The sequence below is a fragment of the Ascidia mentula genome, chromosome 6, assembly GCF_947561715.1.
Source record: "Ascidia mentula chromosome 6, kaAscMent1.1, whole genome shotgun sequence".
Taxonomy (NCBI): Eukaryota; Metazoa; Chordata; class Ascidiacea; order Phlebobranchia; family Ascidiidae; genus Ascidia; species Ascidia mentula.
In genome coordinates this window covers 14,566,999-14,587,979 of record NC_138571.1, presented here as the reverse complement: position 1 = coordinate 14,587,979, position 20,981 = coordinate 14,566,999, and the positions used below count along the sequence as shown (strand labels likewise).

At 37.9% G+C, this 20,981-nt stretch overlaps 2 protein-coding genes across 2 annotated transcripts; both read left to right on the top strand.

Annotated features, from left to right (window-relative positions):
• The first annotated feature begins 278 nt into the window (after positions 1 to 278).
• Positions 279 to 7,295, top strand: LOC145907269 (calcium-activated chloride channel regulator 1-like). The gene is made up of 18 exons (XM_082994694.1): positions 279 to 425; positions 1,271 to 1,405; positions 1,693 to 1,843; positions 1,952 to 2,066; positions 2,187 to 2,364; positions 2,587 to 2,838; positions 3,278 to 3,499; positions 3,860 to 3,973; positions 4,097 to 4,276; positions 4,573 to 4,836; positions 5,112 to 5,279; positions 5,341 to 5,443; positions 5,514 to 5,593; positions 5,707 to 5,797; positions 5,884 to 5,995; positions 6,147 to 6,289; positions 6,750 to 6,933; positions 7,133 to 7,295. Exons 1-18 carry the CDS (start codon positions 279 to 281, stop codon positions 7,293 to 7,295), a joined length of 2,802 nt encoding a protein of 933 aa, XP_082850820.1.
• A 486-nt stretch (positions 7,296 to 7,781) lies between these two features.
• Positions 7,782 to 20,872, top strand: LOC145906491 (nck-associated protein 1-like). The gene is made up of 27 exons (XM_082993918.1): positions 7,782 to 8,029; positions 8,256 to 8,366; positions 8,714 to 8,806; positions 9,052 to 9,108; positions 9,170 to 9,312; positions 9,805 to 9,895; positions 10,061 to 10,198; positions 10,362 to 10,464; positions 11,048 to 11,153; positions 11,428 to 11,554; positions 12,436 to 12,572; positions 12,761 to 12,902; positions 13,184 to 13,315; positions 13,578 to 13,723; positions 14,043 to 14,295; positions 14,546 to 14,688; positions 14,856 to 14,987; positions 15,356 to 15,477; positions 15,587 to 15,680; positions 15,944 to 16,092; positions 16,452 to 16,549; positions 17,588 to 17,681; positions 17,898 to 17,980; positions 18,067 to 18,147; positions 18,203 to 18,292; positions 18,901 to 19,125; positions 19,592 to 20,872. The coding sequence occupies exons 1-27, from the start codon at positions 7,904 to 7,906 to the stop codon at positions 19,832 to 19,834; spliced, it is 3,459 nt and encodes a 1,152-aa protein (XP_082850044.1). The 5' UTR covers positions 7,782 to 7,903; the 3' UTR covers positions 19,835 to 20,872.
• The last annotated feature ends 109 nt before the right edge of the window (positions 20,873 to 20,981 follow it).

Below are 20,981 nucleotides of genomic sequence, written 5' to 3'. Positions count from 1 at the left end.
AACACAGTATCGTAATATTTTCTCTTTTAATTTTAGTTTTTCTGTGGAAGAAAACCTATTTTAAAACATTCAATGTCAGAAAATTATTCGCCAAATTCAAAATTTTTGAAAATAATTGGTCCGTGAGTCGAAAAGTTTGCCAACCCCTGGTCTATGTATAGACCTATAAGTTGTATACTTTTGTACTACTCAAATTTTTTTTATATAGTTTAGCTCCATCGAGCATTTTCGACGTATTATAGCAGGATAAAGTTTGCAGTCTGAAACAATTTACTGTGATGTTATCTTTGGTGTTGACGTGGGCCCTTTTGGCCACTTTTGGAGCCACATCGGAAATTACAGTTGGCAACAATCAGTACAGGAAAGTTGTCATAGCAATCAACCCTGAAGTTCCACAAGACAACAACATTATTACCAAGCTGGAGGTTAGTTTCTGTCGCAAAACATGCAAAGAAATAGATTTTTTGAAAAATTTTAGGACAAACTACCGAAAGAGTGATTTTGGCCCTTTCTAATAACCGTGGTTTACTTAGCCTATAATGAATCAAATGCTTTTACAATTTTATTCTTGCTAAACCCATTACGTTATAAAATTCCATTTTTTCCTTTGTGTTTTGTGTGGTAAGATGACCTATTTGCATGATAACCAATTCCCAACATTACGACTTGTTTGCATTGCCCCTGTTTAAACCTGTGTAGACCTCAATTTTTGGTCGACGCACAGTACATACCGCATTGCTAATTTGTTCAATACTTTAAACTGATATTACTTATCTTTTAAGGGCCTTGTTATAGAAGGCTGACTAAGCAGCATTAAGGTGGCGCAAAACTTAGTTTTGTACAATTGTCCGAAACCTCTGGCAAACACAAAAACACATATATCAACCAATTTTATTTCGCGTAAAAATTTGGTTGCTTTTTAATATGGAGGGGCGTCACAATTTAATGGCGAAGAAATCGTACCGTCCAGTGCTTCGAAAATTCCTTACCTGAGCACGTTGGGGCAAGTAGTATAATAAATTACAGCACGCACGTCATTTCATAGGTTCTTACGTAGTGTTACACAAACACAGGGCCGTAATAATGGGCGTTGTCTGTTTGTGGCACTTTAAGCTACGTCAAACTCTTCAGATTTTTGCGACTGATCTTACGCAAAACAATCACAACTGTGGTTTTACGAGAGGTTAAATATTACCGCAAGAAATTGATAGTGATTTTCTGTAATTCAACTTTCTGGAAAATAATCATGCTTGATAATTGCTAATTGCAGAGCATTTGGACCGATGCGTCAGCCGCGCTCTTTACCGCCACCAAGCAGCGCGTCTACTTCGGACAAATAACAATTTTGGTTCCCAAGACTTGGATCGGAAGTTACAGCGCGGCAACGACCGAAACTTATGACAATGTATGGGTGAAGTTTGCTTGTAATTCTTTCTAGGATGCTTTAAATTGCCCTGTACTCATTTTGTGTTTGTTGCAGCAGAAAGCTTTCATGCAAAGTAAACACGGTTATCAGCCAAAATTTATATTGTCATTTTTCATTTACAACATTTTTTTTCATTTAAATAAAAGCAATAGATCCAACAGGAACTGAAAATGCCCACGTGGTGCTTTCAAAACCGTACTTTTCAAATTTTTTAAGTTCGAGTTCCAAAAAACTGTGGGGAAACAACTGTTAGAATATATACTTAGGCTGATGTGCTAATTGCCGACCCAAACCCAGCATATGAAGACCAACCTTACACACTACAATACGGTGATTGTGGACAACATGGCACATATATCCACCTTACACCGTTATATGTGCTCAACGATACCTTTGTCCAAGTTTTTGGATCAAAAGGTAAAAATTGGCCTTTTTTTTGTAAAATCAACTACTATTTCAATGAAAACCTATAAGTTTCACATTAAAAGTTAATGTATTTTTTGGTTTCTACCACTTGCATTTTAGGCAAAACTTTGGTGCATGAGTGGGGTCACTACAGATACGGAGTTTTTGACGAAACATTTACAACAGGCTACAGTTCCTTCTACTTTGACAGCAACAACATCGTGCAAGCAACAAAGTATGTAATACAGAACCGCTGTTAAGATTGTCGTAAACACAGGCTATTGTTCGTGTTCAAAATAACAAAGGGTACAGATAATGAACATAAACCAGTCAAGGTTACTGTATATTGTTATAGGTGCCCAGTTGCTTTACAAGGTGTAAACAAAATAATTGACTATTCAACTGGGTCAACCAGAGACTGTCAAAAAAACCTTGAAAATGGTTTAATGGAAGATGGTTGTCAATTTATTCCATTCGAAGAGCAAGCTTCTGACCTTGAGACTTCAATCATGTCAAACCAGTACTTGGATAAAGTACGTTTTCGTATATAACTTTTTCCTAAGCTGTTGGATCCCAACTTGCTATAGTTTTTAAACTGTTTTAAAGGAGAAATTTTAGGCAAATTGTTTTCCTGTGTTCAGGCACATTTTTTCATATTGATATCTTGAAGCTACTACAGTCGCATAAAAACATGCAGTCCCATGGCTAAAGTTAAAAAAAGAATTAAACCTCCTAACACTGCAGTTTGGTTTCAGGTGCACACGTTCTGTCACAGCGACTCGACTGACCCCACAAACATGCACAACACCGATGCACCAAACGAACAGAACCGCCTATGCGAACTGCAGAGCACGTGGGATGTCGTTATGCAATCAGCTGATTTCGCTAACGGCGCGAATGCCCCGGTTTCGACCGCAGTTGATACAAGACCGAGTTTCGAAGTGGTTCAGGCGGAATCTTCGTCCAGATACGTGTTGGTGCTTGACACTTCGGGGAGCATGAATGGTGTAAGTATTTCCAACAGGGAACTGTTGATGTTTATGGGCGTTTTACTCATGTGTAATATGGTCTTCTGGAAAAATAATATGTTTATTCGTGTGGTTTTTAGCAATGGTCCAAATGTTGAATAGGGTTTTCCAAAAAGGGCCATTCACAAGAGTAAGTCTCTCACATTGCTGGAGCCCACTTGGGATAACTTAAAAAATAAAAAGGCGGAAACACGGACGAAGTACATTTAACGTTCGTGAACCTTATAATTAAATAAACAAACGCCTTATAATTCATTTCAGAAGTTATTATATGTGTTATACTATAAGTTAATGCAAACTCTCATAGGTCCTAAAAGATTCAAAACAAACAATCAAAAACGTGTTTTGAGCAATGTGTCTAAAAAGATCGCCAAATATTGGGTGTCGTCACCAATTTTAAACCCTTTATGTTCTCCAGATTCGTTTGGAGCAAATGCAGCAGTCGGTAAACATGTTCATCACCCAATTTTTACCGGACGGCGACCAAGTGGGCATCGTGGAGTTCAGCAGTAATTCAGATATTCTTTCCTATTTGGTGCTGGTCAACGACCAAGCAGACAGGGACGGGCTGCTGAAGGACATTCCCACCAGTACCGGTGGTAATACGTGTATTGGATGCGGGATTTTGTCTGGAATTGATGTAGGTTGTTATTCAAACATGTGCTACCATTAGGAACAGGTTCGATACTATTGGCACGTGCGCTTGAAGGGGCCCCGCAATTTACCATTAAGACCCCAAAGAGGGTCAAATCGAATTGGGCTTCTTTTTTTTCTTTTTTTTTTAATGAAATCCAGCTCCGTACTTTCGTAAACAAAATTCAGCCGTTGGAAAGACAAGTTTTTTGATTGTTGAAAAGCAGACGGCGACAACCCCAAAGCATATTTTGGTCTATAAGATTTCGTCGATTCAGTTTTGTTTAATCAATATTAAATAACGTAATTTGGAACAATGCTATCCCCGTTACGAAATGCGTGGTATGGTATTATCTGTTTATCATAGGTACTGGAGCATAACGGCGGCAGTGCTTCTGGCGGAAATATCATAGTTTTTACCGATGGCGAAGAAAATCGAACACCTGACGTTAATGACGTCAGTTCAGATGTTATCTCCAAGGTAAACGTGATATGCAGGCCATGAAACTCAACATAGTTGACCAATATATTAAAAAATACACAAAAACCTGCAATTGTAATATAGTACTATAGTTTATTTGTGTCTGTATTTTTGTACTTATAGGGTGTAGTTGTAAACGCCATTTTCTTTGCCACTGACTCAAACCCAAGTTTGGAGCAACTTGTGTACGACACGAACGGAGTTTGGTTCTTCGCAAGTGATAATAACACGCAAAGCATTCTGGGCGCCTTCCAGAATCTGGCAGCGAAAGATGATGGTGACGTATACAGCGAAACGTTCCAGGTGCTCGCGTTGTATCCAAGAGTGAAGTTTGTGAATTGACAGAAGTTTTTAGCATATGTTTGTCGTTGACGTTGTTTAACAAGTTTTAAATACATGTGTAAGTTAGTGGAATCACCTGGTACCTGCATATACGTGGGTTAGTATTTTTTTCTTCATGCCAAAACAATAAACGTATTTGTGTTTCAAGTCTTTCATTATGACAACAAAATAGCTTTCGCTTTCCCATTTAAGCTAAATAGATTATATTTTACCTGGCAATTGCGCATTTTTTTAATCGATCAACCACCCTCAAACAGGTCCTAAGTTCCACATTCATGGTCGACAAATACTCCACGTACACGGGTGACGTCACAATTGACACGACTGTGGGTAACAGTACTGTGTTCACCTTCACGTGGTCCCAATACGAAATCGCAATCAACGTTGACTTGGAGACGCCTTCCGGCTGTACCTACTCAACCAACCCTGCTGTGGTTGCCGGCAGGTGTGCTGATCATCCGCTTGCTGTGGTTGACGATACTTTCCACATTGTCACCTTCGCTCTGCCTGGAACGGCCGAGGTGAGATTGAGTAAAAATTTGTATTTAACAGTGGTGGTGGTTCCCAAACCTGTGGTCTATGAACCTTTAGGTGGTCTGTTAAATTTTAAGGGCATCCGTGAGCGAGCATGAAACATTGCATTAAAATGTATGTATTTTTCCTCCTTGTCACAGTTGCACGTAATATTAAATGCAATAACATACAAAGGCTTTTGTACGAAAACTGTGGGTTGCATGTGGATAGTTGCATCAGTTCAAACCGATGGCAAAGACAATTTCATTTGTATAATCTACAGCATGGCAGATGGAGATTCTATGTGTCTTCTTCTTCCGCCCTTTCACAACAAGTCACGGCCACTGTGACGTCACAAGCCTCGTCACGTGATACGGCTCCCATTCTCGTTGCCTCTGGGTTGGAGAAGACCGACATCAGCACTGGGGAGGCTGTGGTGGTTTATGCGCAGGTAAAACTTAGCTGAAATTAAAGTTTTTAATTTTTTTCTTTCTATGGCTTCTTTTGCAAAGGTGTCACAAGGCTTTCTTCCCGTCCTGGGAGCCAACGTTGTTGCTAGAATGGAAAGACCTGATGGTACCTCAGAATACATTGATCTGTACGATGCTGGGGCAGGTATGAAATCATAGTTGCTGTTCTGCATTCGTTGACACTAAATTTGCAACTTTCTGCATTGATTTTTCAGCTCCTGATGTGAGGAAAGACGACGGTGTCTATTCTCGATATTTTACGACGTACAACGACCCGGGGCGTTATTCTGTCCAGGTAAAAAAAAACCAACACAACTTCAACATTTTTTTGATAGAATGCCATTTGAAGGAGCTTCGAATATTTGGTAAAGGAGTTCATTATATTTTTTTATTACGTCACTACGACAGGTGACTGTGACGAAAGACAGCAGCACAACGTCACGCGAGGTGCTGGTCGTTTCGAGGGCAAACCCCAGCGTGGGAACAGCAAATCTCGACGGTGTGTTTTGCACAGAAATGAAGACAAAAATCACTTGTATTTTGTCTGTGATAAACTAAAATATCGGCCTTTTGCTTTAAACACAGGCACAGTAAATGTCAACCTAAATGCTGGCCAGTACGTCGATCAAGGAGTCACCTCCAGTGACGTGACCAATTTCGAACGTGTTGTGACGTCAGAGGGGTTTTCATACACCGGGTAAGGGTTTGTTCAAAACGTCATCAAATATATTATTTCTAAAGAAAAATAAATTAAACTTTAAATTAAACTTGCACTTGGTGGAAATTAAAAAACATCTTAAAAGCGCCAGAAAGTGTTGTCTGACGTTATGGTTTTTGTGACGCCACAGCCTTCCGGTGACGGAAAACGTGGATTTGTTTCCCCCAAGCAAAGTTATTGATCTCACAATTGAAAAATCTGACCCACGAAACTCACAAGCCGGAATCGTGTTACGCTTCACTGCGCCCGGTGAAGATTACGACGTGGGAACGGGTAAGATTTTTTTTGTTGGAGACTTTATAGGCTTCCCAGCAATACTGGCCTGTTTTTAGTTCGCCTTTCCCAATGTGTAAGTTCTTGTGACGAACCAAGCCGTACATTTGTTTATAGTTAACAGCGGGTGTATATACGATATGTGTAACAAGTGTAGTATCACAAACCATAATTTGTTTGAAAATAAACAAAAAACAGTTTGAAGGCAAAAAATCTGCAAAAAATATTTGGGGGCTATGTTCTTGCTTACAAACGGACCCCTTAAACCACCCCACGGTCCCTTTGGAGGTACCCGAACCCAAGGTGGGGAACCACTGGTCTAATTCACATACAACTTGTTTAATGCTGAATCGTATATTGTGTTCCCAATGCTACCAGGCATGTTGGTATTTCTGAGAAACTGACCTTCTGGCACAAATGAACGTAGATTTTTTATCTGACCCACGTCTTGCGCACACAGCCTCCATTTACGACATTCGTTATTCCATAAACAACTCTACCAAGCTGGTGAATATGTACGATGACTGCGATCAACTGGTGCAGGGAAGCCTTAGTGAGGGTGACGTCACGAGTCCTCAGTCGGCTGGGAATCAGGAAAAGTTCGTTGCTGTGCTGCCTATGGAAACAGGACAAGACCAGACCAGGTTTTGCTCTATTTTTGCATACAACGAGTCAATAACAATTTGTATTTTCGGTAAATGAAGGCGTTACGTCATCAGAACGCCAATGTTGTTTTTATGTATATGTCACAAGGCAACAGAGTTAATCGCGAACGTAATTAATAATACAACGAGTTTGTATCATTTATATCGCGTTCTTCGTGACAATGGTTGTGATTTACAGAATCTCGTTCGCTTTGAAGGCGATTGATCAATCCTCTAATGTTGGCGATCTTTCAAATGTAGCGACCATGACTCTCACCGGTTCAACCAGCAACATTTCTGCTTCTAAGATCCTCGTCGTGTTAATGATTTCGCTGTATCTTTTTGTTTCTGAAAGAATTTAAGCAACGCAAATTTGTTTTTCTAATATTTGTACATTTTTAATTTTAAAGATTAGTGATACTTCTTATTCGTCTTTGTAATTTCGGATTTTCTGCACTGTGTCGCCACTTCTTCTTCTTCTTCTTTGTGATATACATTCTCCACCCTGTATAATAGTTCAAATACAATTTTATCTCACCATACAGTGTGTATGTCTCTACTAGGAATCTGCAATACTTTTTTTTCCCGGCGTCGACCGGTTGTGAGTTTTACTAATTGTGAAACATTTTGCGTTTTCTAAAGTGAACAATGTCCAGCAAAATTTTTATCACCGAGTGGCAAAGCGCAATGCGACCCCAGTGTTTCAAAAGTTACAGAGCAGAAAATAAAGAAAATTTTAAGAAAAACCTGTACATTACCTACATGTTATCGGATATAACGCCCTTAAATTTTACCCGCTTGGGGCAGTGAGGAGAAAACAAACATTGGTTCTTCGTGTTGCGGTTAACAATAAGGCGTTCACCTGTAAAGTGGCGAAGCGCTATTGAGCTGTAACTGACGGCATTTCTGTGAAGAAGGTTCTTTATTTGTTTTTTCGTCGATTGTGTTTCGCCGCGAGCGAGCCGTCACAATGCGTTCAGCGACTCGTAGCATGATGGCGAGGGTTGCACCGGGCCAGGCTAAGTTGGCGGAAAAGCTAATTATTCTGAACAATCGGGCTGTTGGTTTGCTCACAAGGGTGTACAACATAAAGAAGGTAATATTGCCTAAAATGACAAATGTAACGGAAGTGACAATATGTATTTCCGTTTTATATATAGAAAATGCTAACTTCAATATGCTTGTCTGCAAATATGCCTGTATAGCTTGTAGTACCATTCCTGTTGCAAAACACTCTTACAGTGCTAGCACGTTTTCACACAAAGAGTTCAAAGAACAAGGTTGAATTAAGAAAACCCAGAAAAACAATATTCACTTTTTAGGCATGTAGCGATCAACGCTCAAAACCCTCATTTCTGACGGACAAAGCATTGGAATCTGGAGTTAAGTTCATTGTACGCAAGTTTCCCCAAGTTGATATTCGAAGCAATCAGGTATGTGTGTATATGTGAAAAATGATTTCTTGCAACTATGATCTGTTTGTATTTAGGAAAAAATTACCAAATGCTGTGTTCTTATTTTTCATCTGCCCTATAGTTGGATTTATGGACCAACAAATTTGAACAGATTGCAGATTCTGCTTGATTTGTAACCATAATTATATTCTCCCGCCAGAAGCAATGGAAAATCGGGCAAATTAAACAAACATGTACATATTGCTCAGCTGTAAAATAGGAGCATAACTTTTGCTTCTGTCATCCCACCATTACTGACTATTCTGGAACTATTTCCCAGAATGTATGTCATCCTGTACCTGAGAATGCTTTTTTTGTTATAACAGAACCAACTTGCTGGTGTCAACAATGCCAAGAATGATATTCTCAAAGGACTTTCGCTTTACTACAATACATTTGTGGACATACTGGAGTTCAAGGTATATACATCATTTTGAGTAAAACATTATGTAGTTCTTGTAGATTAGGAAAAATGATTGGACATTTTTTCTTTACAACTTTTTGCGCCATATATATATATATTTTATCTAATAATCTCTTGTTTGTATTTTATCACTATTCACCATTTACCGTTTTCTTATTAATGCTAAATTGTCATAAAGAAAGAAATATTGCATGTCAAGACTAATCGTGTTATTAAATTATATAATTTTTCTCATTCCAGGATCATTTCTTTGACCTCCTTGGGCTTTTCGACAGCTTGTCAGTATACTTAGACATCGTAAGTATTCATTCTCTAGTTCATACAATACAAATTGTAATAAATTCTTCTTCCACCATAGACCGTTAACTATGACCTGACCTCTGGATTTTTGGACTTGGTCACTCGATTTGTTTCTCTGATGATCATTGTATCGAGAATTGATGATCGCAAGGCCATTATTGGGTTATATGAAAATGCCCATGATATGATACATGGCAAAGTGTAAGATTAAGCATTGTAACTGTTCTTAACTGTAAAATAAGTTGTTCCCTTCAGGTTTAAAAGATGTTTACATGAAAGTAAATTTCAGATATTTTTTGCAGAATGAGCAACTTTTTTTTAATGTTTTGCAATACACAATTCCATACATTTATCACAATTTACAATTCGTACCTTATGCATTGCTCTTTAAGATATCATTTTTTTTAAATACTTTAGGAAACACAATGCTTGATGTACTACACCAAGCTGGCACAGTGGCGAACAGTCATCACATCCTGTACAACTGTAAAACTGTGATTTGCAGATGTTTATATAGTCGCTCATACATAGCTCTTTTGTTATCTATTCACACATATGCCTTATTGGGTCTCAGGACAAAAGGTCAATCTTTTAATAACAAACACTTGACTTTTTTATTCATTTAAGCCTATGTTGTATCCCTATATATAGGTTAATGCTGGTATAAATTTAATGGTTTCATGTTTTCTACAGGGACAAGGACTATCAAAAGCTCAGTCACATGATTGTTGAATACGAAAACCCGTTGAAGAAACTCGTGGATGACTTTGGAGCTCACTGTCGGGTGGGTATCTTAAAAATTGTATCACTTTTATTTAAATCATTAGGTTTCAATTCAAACAGTAAATACTGTTTTTGAAACAGGATAATTTTTTAGTTTTTCTGGGGCTCTTTGTATTGAAAGCTTGTATTTATAAAAAGTTATTATAAGATTTTTTTGCCTGAGCAGACAATGCATTCTGCTGTTATGTCACTGACACAAGTTTATCCGTCGAGAAACGCCAGTGCCGATTCTTGGAGATCTGCAGCACTCTTCAATATCGTAGCTGCACCGGCCCAGATGCTAAACCCAGCTCAATCGGAGAAGGTGCCACTCTTTTATTTTGAAAACAACTAATTTGTTATTTTTAATTACAAATTACTCTTTTAAGTTTTGAAACAAGCAATTTTTTTTTTATCCATCCCAGAATGAAATGTTTTTACTGGATATGTTGCTTCAAAACTATTTAACAATACCTGATTTGTTACAGACACAGTGCGAGTTCGTTTCGCTAGAAAACATAGAACGGTGGGTGTACTTTGGCTACTTGCTCTGCCACACTTCACTCATCTCCAACCAAGAAGCTTGTGGTGGTAAGAGATCTTTAGTATCTGTGGTAGATAAAATAACAGACTGCTCTGTTCATCATGGTACGGTTGGTCATTGATCAACCTTTCTCAGAAATGCCATAAAGTTAAAATTAAGGTCAGCTGGTTTTGGGATCCTGCGTAATTGTTAAAGACACTCAAACATTGTTTTGGAAAAAGGGCCCAACCGAGCTGCAAGACAATACAACATGTTCTGTAAAAAATATTTTTTTTGCAGTACCATATTTTGAATAAAAACCTACGGTTAATGTCCTAAAAAGAATTGAGTGACTAAGAAGCTTTCCTAACCCTGCCTTGGTCCCCTGTTTGTTCTTACTGCAGTCAACAATAGGGATAGGAAGAATTGAAATGTTGTCGTGCTTCCAGTTTTACATCAAGTCATTTTCTTTTAAATTATTCCTTGTATTTTGTGTGTAACAGATAAAAAATACCCTTAGTTTCCTTCTGGTACCCTTATGGACACCAGGTTTATTAGTGAATGCATATTTTTTCATTGAACAATCTGACACTATTAGTCAAAAGTGAAAGTGTTGAAGCCATATCACTGTATCACGATTTGTTTGCACAGGTTTGTGGCGTCCTGTACTCCAGTCCAACTTCTGTCTAACCCTGTTTCGTGATGAGATCATCATGGTACACAGAAGTGCAGAAGAGGTGTTTTCTTCTGTCAAAGGGTGTGTAAGCATTTCTAAGCCATAGTTTCTTCATTTGTGTGCACTTTGATGACAAAAATTTATATTCCCACAGTTTGCCATTTGCTTACTGACAAATTAGATCAGTTTTATGAACGTAGTTCACTTTTAAATACAAACACGTTTTCGTGAAAAAACACGGTTAGAAACAGTAAAATGTTCTTTTTCATTTTATAAAAAAGTGCCAAACACCCCAAAAAACTAAAACATTTGTTTCAAAAACTGAATCCGCTGATTAAAAACACGTTCCCCGCAGATACAACAAGAAAGTTTCTGAAATAAAGGAATGTCGCGATTACTCAGCACAAAATGCTGGGAAAATGCACAAGGACAGAAGAAAGTATCTTCGAACTTCCCTGAAAGAATTCATTGCAATTCTGACCGTAAGTGAACTTTTGATGTCTCACTTCACTTCCTCATACAAGAGCAGTCCACATTGTCTCAAACAATCTGCCAATTTTCTTGGGATTTGGGGTGAAACTTAGCATGCAAATTTATGTATACGGACTTTTGTTTACTGGGCTGCTACCCAAATTGTCCTTGGCTTTTGCAGTAAAATATATTTTGTTTATTAAATAGCGTTGAATAATGTGGTGGCATGCACACTTATAATATATATAATGCCATATTGTGTGTCTGACTCAAAAGAAAATGTGACATGTCTGTGCTTTTTTTATGACAAACTAACAAAAATATACATTGTGGTTTTTTATCACAGAAACTATAATTATTGCCGTGCTGTTGGGTTATGTGAGTGCACTAAGTGGTATTTGAGCTCAGTCACAATGCTAATGCCAATCATGCAGACAATGTGTCATTTTTGTGAGTCACGTCTGAGGCATTTAGCTCTGGAACTTGTAAGCCATATGCCATTTCCCTAAAGCAGTAAACTTAGCTGATAATGGGCCATGTCAATTTATCAATTCATTTCTTTTGCCTTTTTATCATTTCCAACCCAAGTATCAGCAGGGAATTATAAAATAGAACACAAATGCTTGTGATAAATGTTGCCTTTTTGCAATACAAGATACTTGGTATTTTTCTCAAGATTTGCTTTTTAAAACTACAAATTACTTGACGCCAATGGACCTTTGTTTATTTGTCCTATTCTGTTTGTATGTTAATTCCAATCAGAAAAATTCTTCAGAAGAAAGAGCAATCTTATATATACTACATTGATATATATACTGCATGTACCTTAAATGTTGGCATCAAAACATAGTATTTTAGATTCAAAATATGAAACTATTTTGTGTTTTTTAAGGACCAACCAGGACTACTTGGACCTAAAACATTATTCGTGTTCATGGGCCTCTGTTATGCGAGAGATGAGGTATTATGGATATCACGCCATGCAGGCAACCTCGTGAAGAGAGCCAGTGCAGAGGATTTTGTTGACAGGTTTGTGAAGTAAATGTGTGATCAAGTGTCTTTCTTTAGTTGTATTTTTATGAAAAAGTGTTATTGATCAGCTGTTATCTCTGCCACGATTTTTATGGTGTGGGCCTGTTTATTGCATAAAATGCCTGCTGAAAATGATAAAATACAAGTTTTGGCAAAAAATAAAACTTCAATGTGTTTTCTCGTAGGCATCTTGGTGAGCTTATTTTCTACATGGAGGAGTTACGTCTTCTTGTGCGTCGATACGATGAAGTCGTCCAACGCTACTATGTGCAGTTCATGTACGGTTATGATTCTGTGGTGTTGAACGAATCAGTCCAGAACTTGTCTGTAAGTACCGTTATAACATAATCAACAACAAAGTTCATAGTTTTAGAATAGATTAACTCAGTTTTGTCATATGTTGCTGGGTTTGCCTCAAAACTTATCTGCAAGTATCACCAAAATGCAAACAACGTGGTTCAAAACCAACATAAATATAAGAATGTTGTTCAAAAATCTGTCTTTGTTGGCCAAAAAGTTAACAGGAGATTCCAATAATACAAACTGTTGTTTGTTTTGGTATAAAAATACAAAATTTTTGGATTTGTTGGATTTTGTTGTGTTGTCAGGTTTGCCCTGAAGATGAATCTGTCATAATGACGTCAGTAGTCAACACGATGACATCTCTCAGTATTAAACAAGTGGAACAAAAGGAGATTTTTGACTTCCGTCCAATGAGGCTTGACTGGTTTCGTTTGCAGGTGAGTTGCTTTCCATTGCACACGTAAATTTTTCTTCTACCACAACAAAAACTATACAAACATACTCATGGCAGACGATCAGCGACAGTGTGATTTTTGCATTTTGAAATATCACAGAAATATTAATTTTGTGTAAATGGCATCGCACTACAAACATACAAAAACAAAGCTCAACATTAACCTCTAGTCTAGGTGACATTTACACTCGTAATTGACATCTAAATGACATTTCTCAAAACTATTGTGACTGATATTCTTGTAGGCCTACACGAGCGTAAACAAAGCAGCCCTTTACTTGAAAGACAACATTTCCCTGGCTCGTCTGATGAACACGATCGCCTTCCACTGCCGAGTGGTTGACGAACTCGACGAAATGATCCAGGAAACTTCAGACCTGTCAAACTTCTGGTAAAACAACAATTTAACCAGATTGTGTGACTTTTTTTCGATGAAGAAATCTTTGAAATCTGAAATTGCTACTACAGAAAAAATGTAGTAAGGATAGTTTTCCAAAAAATATGCTCGTCTTTTTTTTGAAAAAAAAACAACCCTTTGCTTCTAAGCTTTGATCAATGTTAAGTTAGGTGCGAAACTTAAAAAAAACTTAAAAGTTAATTACATGGAATAGAAAAACCAAAGCTAAATATCTTTATATTCCAACTTTTGAACACTGCTATGCTCACCGTGTTAAATTGCAAATAAAAAAATTGTAAATTAATTATCACAGTTTCTATACATCCTTCTTCGGGACTGCTTTCAAGAGGTGTCTAGAACTCCCAGCACAATCCCGTTTCTCCATTGCCTTCTCCCTGGTCTGCGGACACTTCGCCACAGCCGTGGGCGATTTCTGTCCCGAGGAGCGCGCTCACATTCGCGACAAGGCGCTCAACTTCGTCAACCAGTTCCTGGAGGAAATGGCAAAGGAGGCCCGCAACTTAATCTTCAACATAGCTGCGGAACATAGTCAACTTGCTGAAAATGTACGCTGTGCATTTCTTACTTTTTCCCTGTTTAAAATTTTTGTTGTTATTTTTCTTATTGGTGTTATGGTCACGGCTGGGTCTCTATTCACCTCAGAAAAACATCTCAATTCAGTTTGACCTTTCAATCAATGTCCTTCGGACCAACCCTGGTTGTGGTGGTAAACCACATACATATACTGTCAAAGCAAAGCAACCATATCGTGTTTCTCACCAGGTCTAGTTGCAATAATGTGTGTTTTTCTTCCAGCTGCTCTCAAAAAATGCTGCAATCCGTCTTCGTCAAAGCATGGCCAAGAAAGGGAAGAACAAGAAAAATACGAAGAACCCAACACAAGAAATTCCTAAACCTGGAGAGGAAAGTATGCGAAAAGATCGACTTTACGTTACAAGGTGATCAGTTTACCGCAAATTTTTGTTTGCTGTTTGTAAGAAGAAACCAAAATAGATCAAAATTTTCCATATTTAAGTATTATTCTCTTGTTTGTATTTTTTTCTTTGAACTTTGATATCAACCGTCTTCTAAAATGCTTTTAAGTGATAAATCATTTTTCGCCCAGAATGGACAAGTATCACATGGCATTAGCTGAGATCTGCAGTGCGATCAACTATCGACCGACAATCGTGGTATGGGAACACACTTTCACGCCAAAGGAATATCTCACAACCCACCTTGAGCAGCGATTCTCAAGGTAACAAATTCTTAGTCCTTTTCTGGCACTTGTTTTAAGATAAGTTTTTCCGCTTTACCCGGCTTGCTGGAGATAATGCTAAGGCTTGTTTCTACAGATGCTAACAATGTTGTTTTGGTGAATTATTTTGGCTGAGTTTTCTCATAATTTATTGCATGTCTCTTGACACTCCTGTGGGTAACTTTTAAGATCTGCTTTGGGTATGTTTGGGGTAGCAGTATGCTAGTTTGTAGGACACTAGCAATGCTGTGTTAGTGAAATAAATTTGCCCTTGTGAGAAAGAGGACAGATTTAATCTTTTAAAATAAGCAATTTCATGGATGTAGTCTTGTTTTAACATGTTACATCATCTTGAAATTATGTCGTAGGACTCTGGTGAGTTTGACTTTCAACAAAGAAACAAATGAGATTGCGAAACCCTCTGAACTTCTGTCGAAACTGAAGGCTTACATGTCGGTGTTGCAAACAGTTGAAAACTATGTCCACCTGGGTAAGTAGGCATTCTGCAGCTGTGTTGTAATGCATAAAAAGATTCACAACCTTCAGAATGCAAGATTTTGAAGAATATTAGTGCCTGAGGCCTTGAATTACTTTTGCAGATGTGACGAGAATTTTCAACAGTGTTCTTCTTCAACAAAGTCAGATGATGGACAGCCACGGAGAGACGACAATCACAACTTTGTACACGCAATGGTAAAACTTTTAATGGTATCATAGATAGTGCTTAATTGGATCATTGTAGTGCTTAGAACAAATGTTAATATTGGGAATATTTCACACCAAATGACTTTATTTTATCTGTCATACATTTGTTGTTCCCTTTTAATGAAAAACTATGCAATGTGGAAGTGATTATGAAAGGCACTGGACACAAATGCGTAATAACATTTGCTCACTACAAGAAATTCTGTTTAAAACTCAACATTCTGCTCCCAACTGCTACATAAAAACTTCAGGTATTTGGAGGTAATGCTGAGGCAAGTTAGTGCTGGAAATATCCTTTTCTCGGAGTTGCGTCGACATTTCGTTAAATTGACCCACTCACACGAGTCATCCTCCAGCAATCAACCCATCGTAAACCCAGAGGAATATTCAAACATTAACGGTAGGTTATTTTGTAACAATAATTTTGTACTATAACCAACTATACTTGTTCACCAGCATTGGGTTTCTACCAATTCTTGAAATTAACAAATTTAATTGTTAAAAACTGTTTTATAGTGCTTTTTGAAATCTAATGACTTACATACTTGCAACACAATATTAGTGATATATGCAAAAAAAACCTTGCCAACTATGTAATACAGCTTGTGGTGACCACATGACCTGATGATTGTAAACACCGTATCTATAAGCGGGCAACCAAATTTAGTTATGACGTTGTTTTGAAACCTACTCCCACTAGTTTGTTTACTACAGCATTGTGTTGTGAATAAACTTGACTCAAACTTGTTATTGATGCAGAACTCAAAGCTCTGGCGCAAATAATTGGTCCTTACGGAATGAAATTCCTCAACGAAAGTCTCATTTGGCACATTGCAAGTCAAATAACAGAACTCAAGGTATTATTGGTTTCTACTTTAAATTTCCACAGTATTGTTTAAGTTATAAAGACCTATTGCATTAATTCCTGATCTTATGCAAGTTCTAAAACTTCACAAAGTATTTATTTATTTCTTGGTTTAAAAATAGGCCAGTTAAGAGATTCAAATACTATTTGAGAGTGCGCAGATACCAAAACATATTATCCCATAAGATTTAAAGGAAACAACATTTTTTCCATTGTGGTACATCCATATTTAATGTTTTTCTGTCATTATTTTAGTTATTTAATTTAAAACGACAGAAAGCAACATGACAGTGTAGTTTTAGCCTAAAAATGTTTGCATATCTGCAAACCAGAGGTTGGTGATTCAGAATAGACGCATTCTTACGGCTCTGAGGACCAGTGTGCACAAACCCAACATGATGAGTGAACTCAGTGCCAATCTTGAGGGTAAAATGGTCGCCTTTAAAACCTTGCCACCAAATATGTTGCAAGCTCCATAACACCGCCGCTACAGTACCTGCCTTGGCCTGATGGTTACAACTACTTGCAGAGAATGACGCTAATATTGTTTTAAACGCTACTAACCAGTAACTTTGCACACAACTTGCTCAGAGCAAATTTATAAACCATTTTATCTTTGGGGCTACATGTTTTGTACCATATACCAGTTTTGAACCCAGTGTTTCATATCTAAGGATATATATGTACACAACATAGTGCTGATAATAGTCACAAGAAGTTTTTTGCAACCTTGTTTAACCTGGCAAAAGAGTGCCATAAAAGTCCAAGGTTTTTCTGGCATTTTTGTCCTATTTTATAAACAGCAGGTGGTACTGAAATTACAAAAAACACTGTTGATTTGCTGGATCATTTCAATTATTTTATAAATGCAAAAGCTATCGTTATTTCTTTAATTTTATCTTGTTTTTTTATTTAAGCAGTGGCTTTTCACCGGAAAAACGCAGCCAATATATGTTAATATTGGAAGCATGACTTGCAAGACTTGCTGGTGCCAAGCTTGTTATCTCTAACCTGTCATGTGCTTTTGTAGAAACTCGTTTCACAAAACCAGGAAACGCTGTCTGCGCTGCGAACTAACTTTGACAAACCTGAACAAATGTCTGCACTCTATCGAAGGCTCGATGGTAACAATTAACCCATGCTGCTAATTTTTGCATAAGTTTTGCATGGTATGTTTTTTTTGCTTGAGGGGTGTTTACACTGTTGTACACCCTTAAGAGCCTTATCTGCAACTATTTGAATTTGAAAAATAAAGAAAAAATTATGCACCGCTTGCATGTGTTTAAATACGAGCTGGTCCATTATAGAAAAAATTCCTCACAAAATATATAAAATCATAGGAGTGGAAAATGTATTGCTTCGAATGACCATCATTGGAGTAATTCTGTCCTTCCGTGAAGTTGCCCAAGATGCTTTAAATGATGTAAGTACCTGTGGATCCTCTTTGCCATTGCTGTAACTTTTTAAAATTCAACAGTGCCCTAGGATTGAGTTACTGATCTGTTTCAGGTGTTACAACAACGTATCCCATTCCTCATTGCTTCTATCGAGGATTTCAAAGATCATATTCCGAGGGAAACGGACATAAAGGTTAGGGAATACCCAGTTGTTTACAACAAAAATGTAACATCTTGCATTGTTTCAGGTTACAATGAGTGTTAGTGAACTTGCCTCTGCCGCTGGTCTTTCCTGTGAGGTTGATCCAACTCTTTGCACTGCGTTAAAATCACAAAAGGTTGGTTAAAAGTACTTTCTGTTACAAAAGCAGGATAACTGTCATGTTTTGCCCTTGATATTTTCTCCTCTGCAATGACCTTTTTTTTTAAACTGAAATATCAGTAGGATAACAGGCATGTATATGTTTTTGTATTTTTATACATGCAATAACCTTATATTTGAAACCAAGTCCTCGCCATAGGAAGAACATGATCTTAGGGGCTGCTTTGAACACCTTCAATATTTCCATGTGGTTTATCGTGGATCTTTACTTCATGCAATGAAATTCACTTTTTCCACAATTGGCATTGTTGTGTGCATTTATTGCAAAGTTTACACAATGCAATTCAAAATTACGATTTTTTTATGTCAGCCAAATGTAATTTTGAGGTTACATAGCATATTGACTTATGCATGGCAGTTTCATGCTCTTGATTGTTTACTGGGGTTGCAAAGAAAATCCTTTTTGAACTGGGGCTGCGTAGACACTTTTTTTGACAATGGGGCCTCAACATGAAAGTTGAAGAACCGTCTGTTTATACGATCCAGACAGAGTGTCCACACTGAAATGCATTGGGTTTGCGGCTCAAACCAACAAACCACGCACTGACCTAACCTTTGGTTCAGATTGAAAACCCAGATGAAGAATACAAGATCTCATGTCTTCTTATGGTTTTCCTGGCCGTCTCAATACCCGTGTTAGCACGTGATGACAAATCCCTATACCTAGCTGACTATGTTGGCCACGGTAACAACTGCCACTGTCTCGCTCGCGCCGTCAACCAAGTCGCTTCCGCTCTGTTTACTGTTCACCGTGGAAAAGTGGAGGAAAGGCTCAAAGAGTTTCTTGCAGTAAGATCTAATTTGTTTGTTATTATTTTCTCTTTTTTTAAAGGAACTTCGAGCGTAAAAGTTACGTGGAAAATATTGCAACCAACATTCTGTCTGCCGTCTGGCGAGACTTCTCCAGGGTTATGTTGCAACAAATTTAAATCAATTGAAACGTTGGTTGCATTAAAATCTACTAAACTTTTATGCCAAGAACAGTTCTTTTAAATTTAGAATGCATGGCAGCCTAAATTAATTTTGAGTTTAAACGTAGAACTGGTAGCATTTTGCAACGAATTGTCGTGAAAAATTATTTCCATTTAAACATTAGCAACCACGCACCGTGAATTTGCCCGAGTAATAACCCACACATTTTAGCCCTGTGTATATAATTCATTTGGGAGACACCTTAGCCTGTTCTTTTAGTGCTTAAGACTTTTCCAATCAGATTATGTGTAATAACCCTACATATACATTAACGTTCCCACAGCTCGCCTCATCTAGTTTACTCAAGCTCGGACAAGAGAGCGACAGGGCGAGCACACGAAACCGGGAGTCCATCTATCTCCTCCTGGAGAACATCGTCCGATCCTCTCCCTTCCTCACTATGGATCTTCTCGAATCCTGCTTCCCGTATGTCCTCCTGCGTAACTCCTACCACGCCGTTCGACGCATGCAGCCTGCATCCAACCTCAGTCGTTCGGATTCCACTCAAGCGGCCGCCACGGCTTGATTTAACCGGTTTCAACCGGTTATTCATGCACTTGGTATACGCTTGCGGGTTTGAGTTACTCGACACTTTTGCGGCAAACCGGTAAAATAGGGATTTTGTTTCAGGACGACTGGCTTAATTTGTTCAAAAGAGCACTCAATATGTTTTAGAACAAATGCAATAGAATCACACTAAGTTTCAGTTGAATTTCTGTTTTATTATTTGTCAAGCGCTGCTTCTATCAAAAGAAAAAAACGAACCGACCAAACAGCGCTGATTTTTCATGAGTTTCTCCGCCGCCTTCCACTTTGTCATATTTTGCCGAATTCAATTGTAAATATGTGTCCGGTTTCTATTATTGTGTGTGAAAAACTAACATACACTTATCGGACCTGTGTTCTGTTCTGCTTGCGTTAAAAATGCCAACAACGCTGCGAAATTCAACCACTATTATGTTTTCCATGTTTGTCAGGATCAGGCCAAAACATAAACTTGTACTGCAACATGCAATAACGTTGCCTTTAACCTATAATGTGGTGTTCTACTAACCGTTGTATGCTACTAGATAGTAAGCCCCAGAGACAAACATCCATATACGACCTTTAGCTTTATGCGCTGCCTACTATTTCCTGGTTTTATTGGAGAAATCGTTTTGTTTCCGCGTTATGAAGGAAGTCTATTGTCAATAACCAAGCCACTGCTTAAAGCCATCGTGTATGTGTTCTTTAAATCACAATGTAATTGACGCGATTAATTTCAGAGATCTTTTTAAAAAATCGTTTTTCAGTTCTATATCTTTGTTCTGCGTATTCAAACCGCTTTTTTGCATGTTTGTTTCTGTAAGGCCTCGTTTATTGTCAAATATATGCTAGCGTGTATTTTGTGTAATCCACCTCACGCAACCTAAAATTACATTGTAATCACTATTATACGCTTGTGGCCTAAATGTTTAAGATGATATCAGGCCGTATTTGATTGTTCGAACCACTCGTGTTTCAGTGGCACCCGTTTCACCGTGTGTAATAAAAATTTCCGGAGCTGTCTGTAAGCTCCACTACAAGAACAAACTCACTTGTAGCAGATCAATTTGTGTACCTAATTTTATGGTTACAGCAAGAGTAAATTTACTTCGCTTGAAAATTTCAGACCAGGAATAAGATAGTCTTGG